At 41.2% G+C, this 11,069-nt stretch overlaps 1 protein-coding gene across 1 annotated transcript; it reads left to right on the forward strand.

Annotated features, from left to right (window-relative positions):
- Positions 1-5,803: 5,803 nt before the first annotated feature.
- KCNF1 (potassium voltage-gated channel modifier subfamily F member 1) lies at positions 5,804-7,267 on the forward strand. The gene has a single exon (XM_015824035.1). It carries the CDS (start codon positions 5,804-5,806, stop codon positions 7,265-7,267), a length of 1,464 nt encoding a protein of 487 aa, XP_015679521.1.
- The last annotated feature ends 3,802 nt before the right edge of the window (positions 7,268-11,069 follow it).

Here is an 11,069-nt window from a genome sequence, read left to right on the forward strand (position 1 = left end):
GCTTTAAAAACTGGTTTCTGGTTTGCTTTTTTTTTTAAAAAAAATTAAACAACAAATACTTAATTTTGTTTTAGATATTGTAGGAACCTTTGCAGATGCCATAGCTAATATTATAGGACACCCCCTCCCCCATCTATCAGATGGACCTCTTGCTATTTTTTTTTAAGGAGCTGGGAAAGCAGTGGAACCTACTTTTAAAACTTGACATCAAACTGTGATGTACCAGTCCTCTCTGATAATTTCTGGATTTTGCATTTGGAGATTAGCTTGAGTTAAAAAAAAAATACATTGTGCGTAACTTGAACCTGAACAAAGGACAAGAAGCAACGGATGGAAATTAATCAAGGAGAGACCCAATCTAGAACTAAGGAGAAATTTCCTGACAGTTGAAATGATTAATCAGTGGAACGGCTTGCCTTCTGTAGTTATGGGTGCTTCAACCCAAGAGGTTTTTAAGAAGAGATTGGACAGCCATTTGTCGGGAATGGCATAGGGGTTCCTACTTGTGCAGGGCGTTGGACTAGAAGACCTCCAAGGCTCCTTCAATTCTGTTATTCTGATATCTGTTAAAGCAAGAGAAAACAATGAAGATGAAGAAGTGACTGTGTTAAAGCCATGGCCCATGTATTTAGTGATTGGTGACACTAAATATTATAGAAACAGACTAATAAGTAGCTCTTTGACCAGTTCAGGGATGTCTGCAGAGTAGGGCACAAAAAGTCAAGATGATGGCTTGGCATGATCAAATCTCTGCTATTTTTATACACAACCCAGTGTTTCAATCACAATGATGTAGTCACCATATTTGAGGTTTTTGAACATACTGGTATACTCTTTGTCTCTTGACTGCTGAAAGAATGAAATAAGAGGACGCCAGTTATGCTCACCTGTTGGAAAGACAGTATACAAAGGAGTAAGCCAAGAAGAAAACAGCAGATTCCTAATTTCAAATTCTCTTGATATATCTACCTATTTATACCCATTATAGCTTTGTGAATAAATGCTTTTTCCCCCTCCAGATGAAATTATATGACTAAGATAGAAGAATATTTTAAGAAGTGTAAACCACATGTTTTCATGCTTTTTTTAGTTGATTTAGGCAGTTATTTATAGGATCATGGCTCAATTAATTATTTTGTTGAGAGCAGCCCACAAGTGACAGTAATTATCTAGCAGGTTTTTTGTCCTCTTGCAGTTCATACACCCTCATCTCACTTGTGCAAAGAAGAGAGTATGTATGTGGGCATGGTGTTACTTACTTTTATTTGTTTGTTTTGATACCCTGGTGTGGTGAGGACTTTGGAGATTGGGTGGAGGGTGAAAATACAAATGCATCCATGACAAGAAGAAAACAAATGTGTGTATGTGCAAGTGGTGTTGTGTTGATGGGAATAGAAACAGCTCTTTAAATCAAGAACTTGGCTTGTGCCTTGTGAAGTGTCTAAGTCAGTGGTGGCGAACCTATGGCACGCATGCCAGAGGTGGCACTCGGAGCCCTCTCTGTGGGCACACGTGCCATTGCCCCAGCCCCGCCTCCCCCCACGGCCCCCTCCTTAGCAGCAGCCCCCCTGGAGAAGAGTCACCCCCAGGCGCGGCCCGCATGGAGCAGCGCAGCCAAGGACATAGCCAGGCAGCAGGGACAAGACTCCGCCCTTGCGTCCCATAGCATGCAGATGATGCTGCGGGGTGTGGGCGGAGGGCGTGGCTGCCATGGTGCTGTAGAGCTGCCAGGGCGATCTGCTGTGGTGGGCCATGGAGGCAGTGCATGGCCCTGAGGGTGGGCGGGGCAGGGGGTGGGGGTGGGCGGGGGCAGAACAGGCAGGGCGGGAGGCAGAATGGGGTGGGGGATGGGTTTTGGGCACTCGGTCTCTAAAAGGTTTGCCATCACTGGTCTAAGTTATGTATCTGTCCATCTCTGTTACTAGCAACGAGCAGGCAAGATTGGGCCTCTGGGGAAACTAAACAGCCTTAGTGGGGAAGAATCTGCCAGGATGATGCTGATGGCCTTTTTGAATGGCTTCGCTTTTCTGATGGTGTCTTTTTCTTGTTTTCTCTCAAGTTTGAGCTGTCTTGGTGAAGTAATCCCTAAGTTGGTAGTGGTTTGTTCTCTGAGCTCGTTGTTTAGTTTCCGAATGTTTCATCACCAGGCTAGGTAACATCATCAGTGGAACTTCATTTGAAGAGTTTTATTTCAGTTCTCTTCTGCTTTTTAGTAGAAGTATTGCTGTAACAGAAAAACAACTCATTGATGCTAAAACATACCATTGTGGGTTTTTTTTTTCATGCAGCTACTTCCTCTAAAGATGCTGGCTTTCACTAACATAGGATTGTCGCCCTTCCCTCTACAGGCAGTCCTTAATTTAGTGACCATTCAAAGTTACAAAGGCACTGAAAAAGTGACTTGTGTCTGTTTTTTGCAGCATTCCCCATGATCACGTGATCGAAATTCAGACACTTGGCAACTGGTTCCTATTTATGATGGTTGCAGTGTCCCAAGGTCATGTGATCCCCTTTTGCAACCTTCTGACAAGCAAAGTCAATGGGGAAGCCCGATTCAATTAAGGATCGGGTTACTAATTTATCCACTATGGTGATTCACTTAACAACTGTGGCAAGAAAGGTCATAAAACTGGGCAAAACTCACTTAACAAATGTCTCACTTAACCACAGAAGTTTTGGGCTCAATTGTGGTCATAAGTTGAGGACTGCCTTGTATCTGAGTGCAGGTTTGGATGATGCTGGGGGTGATAGCAAAAATCAAAATGCACCCATTGTCCAGTAAAATAATGCCCATGCCTTGGTTGGATCCATGATGTTTTCTCTCTTGCCCCAAAGCGATCAGTTTTTCATTGGTCAACATTTGAGGAAGAAAGAAAGAACGTTCTTATATCTAATCACATGATGGTCTCCCTGTTTCCTGAAGAGCAGTTTGGAATAAACCCTGTCTTCACTAACTGAAGGATTTTACAAGGGAAAACAATCTCTAGTCTTAGACCAGGGGTAGACAACCTTGGCTCTTTTACGACTCATGGACTTCAACTCCCAGAATTCTCGAGGGTCAGGAATTCTGGGAGTTGAAGTCCACAAGTCGTAAAAGAGCCAAGGTTGCCTACCCCTGTCTTAGACCAAATCCAGCTCCCTCTTGATAATTCTCAGAGACTCTGTTGACTCTAAGAGTTGAATAATAGCCATTTCCCGTATTATCAGGCAGGGAATATAACAACTGTATGAGAAACATGTATAGAGACTTATCAAGTCTAAGCCAACCAAACCCTAAAATTATCCCTCCCCAAAACACAGCTTCATCTGTATATTACTACAGTGGTGCTAGTCTGGATCACCTTAAATTTCTCCTCAGTAATAACAGGAATTCATAATCAAACTGCTTATCCATTACCACTCCTTTGAGAGGCATGTGGGAGAAACCTTAATTCTGTGTCCAACACAATATTTCACAGAAAGTCAGTTTTGTAACCATATCCAAATGCTTTTGAAGTCTTCCTTCCTGTTGTTGCAGTTTAGGCCAAATGTCTGTACAGGGATGGTGCCATAATGGGAGATATACTCTGGGATCTCATATTCTGTAAGTCTTGGTTTGTTTTAATTTGTTGAAAATGGTCTAGTGCCGTGGTAGCAAACCTATGGCATGCGTGCCACAGGCGGCACACAGAGCTGTCTCTGGTGGCACGCGAGCCATTGCTGGGCTGAGCTGTTCTCTCCTCCTTTCCGCGCATGCGCAGTCTGCGAATAGGCGAGAGGCTATAAAAGGAGCAACTTTTGGTGGAAGCAGCATTTGCTGCAGACAGCGAGAGAGCGAGCACAAGTCGGAGCGGACAGCGAGCGAGTGAGCACAAGCCGACAGCTCGGTGGCCATGCCCATTCGGTAGCCACGCCCACCCAGTACCCGGCGATGCATAAGTGGGTTTTGGGTTGCAGTTTGGGCACTCGGTCTCTAAAAGGTTCACCACCACTGGTCTATTGCAATGTTCTACATAAAATGCTTAAACATGAACTGCTGTTAACAAACCACATATAATATATCTGGACGTAAGTATCACTGCAATTTAATGTGCTCTTAAGTTTTGCATTTTCTCAATCAATGTCATTATTGAGATTTCATTCTAAAGGCACATTTCAGTGCACAAATATTATCACTAATTACGCTTAATTGAGCTAGAAATTGGTCTGTATGCATGCACACATAAGTTACATTTGGGTTTATTGGATATACATACAGATAGCCAAGAATGAGTCATGTTCTTTTAATTGGCTACTGAGAACAAATCTTGATTAGCAAAAGTCAGAAGAATTTTGGTAGCACTTTTTTGATACATTTTTTTTTTTTTTATTAAAAGGCATACATTTTCGTGAACAGTAGTTCACTTCATCAGTTATATGGTGTTTAGCAAAACAGATTTATTAGAATCAGAAAAGAAACTATTCAAACACGCTGCAAGGGATGTGCGATCCCACTTGGAGAACACAATACCTGAAAATTGTGTCATACGTGGTAAATGTAGCCTCCTGCAGCGGAATGATAGTTTGTGAGTTTTAAACAATTCATCTCCACTCTACAATGATTCCAAGAGAAGCCAAGACTGTCATCTTGGGATCTGTCAAATCTAACTGCCCAGGTAAAGATAGATGAAATTGCCCATTTAATTAAGGTATTGCAAATTAGTTCATCGAGGCAGTAAAATCAGCATAAGGGTATTAGATCGTTTCTGTTACCCTGAATGAGGCAAACTGAAGTTAGGGTTGCGACTAAGCTCCAGTGGTAGGTGATTGTTTTGCTCACACCAGGACACCGGGAAGTGTTCTGCTATCTTCCTTAAGATAGTCATTGTGCATGGACTGGCACTGGGGAAGGCATATTAATCCCCCCATTATGTCACATATAATAAGCAGTGATGTTTTACTTTTAAACAGCCCTTTCTTCTCCAGCTTCAGTTTCTTCCAGCCTTGGAGATAATTGCCATTCATTTAAGACCCTTCAATCTGTCCAGATATCACCCACATCCGATTGTGTTTTTTCCACAATCATCTCTTGAAAGAAGAGATCACGAAGAACAAAAGTGTGCTGTCTAGCCTTTTCGTTTGCAGTACTAAACGTGCTCTTGCTTTATTCCACCAGAAGAGGGTAGACTTTCGAAAGCATTTGACGTCAGCCTGGAATTCCTATTGTGCTTAAAAACAGCAGAGGGGAAACAAGCACAACTTTCTCCTCGGCACCTTGCTAGACCTTGCAGATGGTGAAAAACACCCCAAGTCCTTCATTACAAAAGGAATCCAAAAGATTTTCCCTTGGAAGCTGGGACGCCACCAGATCTCGCAAAAACTGCCAGTGGAACTTAATGTTGCTTTCCTCTCCCTTTGCCAGAGCTGTCCTGTGTGGGTACTTTTTGTTCTACAGGAATACAGCCTTTTCTCTAGGGATGATCTGCTTCTGATGGGGAATCCACGCCACTTTGGAAAAAGACAGAGCAATTTTCCCAGCGCTGGGTGAGTTTCCTTAAGCATTTCTTTCTCTGCGTTGAAATTTGTCAGGACAATTCGAATAAATGTGCTCTGACTCAGAAGCAGCCAGATGATTTGTCTCTTTACGGAAGCTTGTTGCACACTTCACAAGGCTTCGCAACCGGCAGGTAGACTTGGGTCCCCTTTCCTAGTCCTGCTGAAAGTTGTTGTGGTTCAGATTGGCTAAGTCACAGCGAGTATTGGCTTTTTGCAAAATTACCCAAGGTTTGTCCAAGGGAAGAAGCTATTGGAAACACAGCTGCAAGAAAATAATAATAAAAAAAAAATGACCGAGAATGTTAGTTTGCAAGAGCTGGACAGCGACAGGTCAGAAAAGTGTGAAGAGATGGAGATTATTGTTAATGTTGGAGGCGTAAGGCAGGTGCTGTATGGGGACCACCTGAACCAGTATCCCGACACAAGGCTAGCAGAACTTGTGAACTGTTTATCAGGAGGATACGATACGATTTTCTCACTTTGTGATGACTACGATCCTGGGAAACGAGAGTTTTACTTTGACAGAGATCCAGATGCTTTCAAATGCATCATCGAGGTTTATGATTTTGGGGAAGTTCACATGAAGAAAGGCATCTGTCCCATCTGTTTCAAAAATGAAATGGAATTTTGGAAAGTGGATCTGAAATTCCTGGATGACTGTTGCAAAGCACACCTGAGTGAAAAAAAGGAAGAACTTGAAGAGATTGCCCGTCGGGTCCAGTTGATCTTGGATGACTTGGGAATGGACTCCTCCGAAAACAGCTGGACCAAGTGCAAAAAATGCATCTGGAAATTCCTGGAGAAACCCGAGTCATCCTACCCAGCTCGGGTTGTAGCCATCACATCTTTTCTACTCATCCTGACCTCGTCTGTAGTGATGTGTGTGGGAACCATCCCAGAACTGCAGGTGCAGGACTCTGAAGGTAAATCCATAGAGCACCCAGTTCTGGATAAGATTGAAACAGCTTGTATTGTCTGGTTTACTCTGGAGTATGTCCTCAGACTCATCTCTTCTCCCAATAAGTTGCACTTTGCTCTTTCTTTCATGAACATCATTGACATTTTTGCAATCCTTCCTTTCTACATCAGCCTCATCCTAACCCATTTGGGCACCAAATTGATGGAATTAACCAATGTACAGCAAGCTGTCCAAGCACTTCGGATCATGAGGGTGGCCAGGATTTTCAAACTGGCACGCCACTCCTCAGGTCTACAGACATTGACCTATGCACTTAAGAGGAGCTTTAAGGAACTGGGGCTTCTTCTGATGTATCTAGCAGTTGGGATCTTTGTATTTTCTGCCCTGGGTTACACAGTGGAGCAAAGTCACTCTGAAACATTGTTTAAGAGCATCCCTCAGTCCTTTTGGTGGGCAATCATCACCATGACCACCGTGGGCTATGGAGACATCTACCCAAAGACAATACTGGGGAAACTCAATGCTGCTATCAGTTTTCTTTGTGGGGTCATAGCCATTGCCTTGCCCATCCACCCCATCATTAACAACTTTGTGCGATACTACAACAAGCAGAGAGTGCTAGAGACAGCTGCCAAGCATGAGTTGGAACTGATGGAGCTCAATGCAGGGGACCAGAAAGGCAGCGGTTCCCATGATAAGCCAGCGCACCTTCTGGGAAGTGGAAATGAACATTCCCAATGGAGCAGACACCGGAAATTCTCCTATAGTGACACTTTCATTCACCTCCTGTCAGATGATAACTATTACCGAACCAGGCTTCAGAGTTGCAAGTAGTCTGCCTCCATTCAGAAGTCTGGAATAAAAGAGAAATAGAAAGGACTCTTTTGAGGTCAGATGTTTTGCACAGGCTTAAAACACACAAATGTCTCAGCGTCTCCACTTTCTTTTGGTAAGTCATGGATTAGAGAAACCGAAGAGGGCAGAGAATGTATAGCCAAGTGTGCTGATCCAAGCTGCCACTTCAGGAGCCAAAAAAATAAATAAAACTAAAGATCTGTGAGTTTCTTGGCCAGTTAATGTTTCATGATTGCTTATGCAACCTTATAAAATCACAAAAGATGTTCTGCATAATAATAAAAGCAAAAATACATGTGTATAATGCTGGTCAAAGATGTCTCTGAGTTGCTTGATAGAAAAGTCATTTCAACATTTCTGAAAACTTAGTATATTTAATACAATGCAATCTAAGATTTTTACAAGTGAAATCCAGTTGAATATGTAATACTCTGGGAAATGTGTTTTTTAAAAACCTGTAAGATTTGGTGATTCAAAACTTCCCTTTTTAGCAAAGAAAAAAGATTGCTCCCAAAGGTACTATAATAAAATGATATTTATGCCAAATAAGAGGATCTTCAGTGGATATGTTTTTCTTGTTATGATTTTATTCAGTTCCTTGTGGGAAAGTTCCATGCTTTAAAACTTTACACTAAGCCTTTAACCCCTTTATAAGTAATACTGACATTCATTTGTCTTCAGTCTTGCAAAAAAAAAAAAAAAGGAGAAATAAAAGTGATCAAAGAAAAAATTGTCACAACAGCATGTATTCTATTTATAGTGATGAGATGTTTGTGCAGTTTCTAGCAATACAGCATTTGATTTCTTAACAAGAGGATAAATCTCTATGTCCTGAAGGATGGGTATAGCATGGAGAATTTACAAAGTGATTATCTGTGGATCTAGCAAATATAGTCAAGCAAAACATCTTATAAAACTAGGGGGATTTTAAATGGCCCGAGCCATTTATTTCTGGATGGGGTTGCTTTTTGTGCTTAGAATCTCATAGTACAATTATTCAATCCAAAAGTGATAGATAATTTACATTTTAAGAGTGGCAGAAGAGAACTAAGTAACTGAAGTTCTGGGAATATCAGAAAGGATACCATAAATAGGTAGATTTAAGCCAGATCACCCTACTGTAAAAAATAAAAATAAAAATCGGTTCTCCTGGCATACAGAATGGCTACAGTTGCAATGAAATTTATTGGAACTGGAGTTTGATTTTGAAAACATATATTTCACTCACCAGCACCACTCATTTTTACAAGTCATGTGATGAGACTGTCTTGGATCATTTTCTTATGTGAAGACTGTAGATTTGTTTTCCAAGAAGCTCAGTCACATTGCCCAATGCTGGATAGCCGAGACAAATAGATGATCTTTTAATTTTGTAACACTCTTTTGCCAGATGTAACAAGAGGAAAGCAAATGTCCTCTGCCATTGTACTTGCTCTCTTATGTTCAGTTCTGATCCATCAAATTGGAGGGTAATTTTTAAAATTAACCCTCGTGCTTCTACTCTCTTCTGTTACTTGGAAGATCTCAATAAGATGGCATGCTATTTGGGGGGCAAGTGGAAAAGGGCTTGAGGCAATATTTAAACCCCTCATTTTTTTTAAAAAAAACTTGATTTTAATTTATTGTGTTAAGAACAAATAAAGTTGCATAGAAGGTTCTCCCTCTTTTTCTAGCCTGATAACCACCCCATAATATCAATGGAGGCAGAAGCAGTGATTCAGCAAAGGACATCTAACTTTAGACTCGTGGCCAAGAGGGATTTTGAATCATAGTCTCAGGGTTGTTACATTTGGAAACAAACAATTTACCACTAACTCAACAACAGGAAATAGATTCTTGTGGATGAGGATAAGGATGTAAAGTAAATTGTAAGTAAAAGGATTTGGAATTCTCCAAATGCCAGAATGCAAGTGCTAAATAAAATTGCCAACCAATCATTACTGCAGCCTTTAGTACAACTACTCTCGTTTAGCATTAAATTCACGTGGCAATGATTCCTTTTAATAAAAGTAATTAATTCTTTAGTTAGAGATCTGAGTAAGAAGCAACACATACATTCCACCACTCCAGAAACACATTATGAAGGTACAGGGCTCTTCTAAAATAAAATAAAAGATAGAAAATAGCTTCCAAACTAGACCATGGGCAGATCTATGACTCCACAACTCAGCCCAAATTCATCTCCACAAAAATCTAGAAACCTCTTCACCATAACAACCACCACAACAGCTGTCAGCCTTATCAGGTAAACCAGACAGGAAACATGATCAGATAAGTCAATTCTACTTTATTGTGAAGCTTTATTAAGAGAAACTTGCAAGCCTGAGAGTGCAATTCTCCTGCTATCACCTTTACAGTCCAATAATGTAGGGAAGGTCTCCTGTGCTTCTTGCTCTGCCCTCTGTACAGCTGTGGGCTATGTCGTCTCTTACAGGATCTGACCATTCTCTAGACAGCATCTCTTTCCCTAATCTCCCAAGGTCATTACATCAACAGAGGCTGTGTGCCTGCCCAAGGGGCACTTTTCCTCTTTTTCCTCCCTTCTCCATTTGTTGGGTGCAGAACTGACATTGATTATTATTTACTTCTCAAATTTACATCCAGATTTGAAAGCCAAGAAAGTCAAGTCCACCGTTCCTAGCTAACTAGCAGTTGTAATCTGAGGTAGCTGCTGCCTTCTCTTGGTTATTCATAAAGTCTTCCTTCATAGTTGTAATGCTGGATTTTGACTAAGTTGGCCCAAATTCAAGTCCACCTTCAGCATGGGAGTTCGCTGGGTGATTTTGGGGCCAGTCACTCCATCTCACTCCAGTTTATCTTAGAGGATTGTCACTGTGGGATAAAGGATGGAATTGATCCTATGGAATAGAGGATTGAATTGGTCCACCACTAGAGGAAACATGATGCAAATTTATCACCAAACAACTTTGCCTTGAAGTACGGTATTCATTAAGCAGTTGGAACATAAAATTATAGTTTTTCTTGGGAACAAGGATCTTGAGTGGCCCACACTTATTTTGTTTCTCCAAAAAATGAGAAGTTCAAGAGATACAGCACTTACTGAGATCTCATTGTATTTGAAAGAAAGCTGCTGATTTATAAATTTATAAAAAAAACATTGATTCAATACAGTTAATCATACTGATTGATTGATGACCAGAGCCCTCTTTTTCCATTTCAAGTATTGGGAGAAAGAGTTACTCCCCAAATGCCTCTCTCAATTTTCTGTAGCTCTTCCTTTCTCTATTTTGTAAAACGAACAGTCAACTGTAGCCCAGTGAGACAAATGCTTCAACTCCCTTCTTTCAGGTATGTAATGGGAGAAGATTTATGGGTAAAAGAGATTGCTACACCATCAAACAATCCAGCCAGGACTGCTGTTTAAATACTGTATAATGTGAATTGACTGGAAACAGATCCTCAAATCCCTATTTCTGCAATCCAAACATGTTGGAATAGGGCTGATAATTTTTCCCCTCTGCCCAGTTTCTCCACCTGCTGTAGGTCTTGTGGAGAACAGCTCTACCATCTTGCATAAACATTAACTCTGGACTGAATCAAGAGATAGCTGTGTGGTACTTGTGAGTGGCAGGACCCTGCAACATCCCCAAATTAGACAAAATGCATTACCATAAATCAAGATTCAAAGTGGCAGAGATCTTGGAAGATCTTAGGCTTTTTGCATAGCAGTTTACGAGATTTGGGATATTTTTCATGTATTTTTTTGGCTCCCTCTCCTAATCACGCACAGTTCCTATGGCTTGTTTGCCTAAACCTAGGG

The sequence above is a fragment of the Protobothrops mucrosquamatus genome, unplaced genomic scaffold, assembly GCF_001527695.2.
Source record: "Protobothrops mucrosquamatus isolate PMUCROS unplaced genomic scaffold, P.Mucros_1.0 scaffold2091, whole genome shotgun sequence".
Classification (NCBI taxonomy): domain Eukaryota; kingdom Metazoa; phylum Chordata; class Lepidosauria; order Squamata; family Viperidae; genus Protobothrops; species Protobothrops mucrosquamatus.

What these genes read in the sequence shown, in the direction of transcription:
- KCNF1 (XM_015824035.1), top strand. Translation starts at nt 5,804, where the DNA reads ATGACCGAGAATGTTAGTTTGCAAGAGCTGGACAGCGACAGGTCAGAA.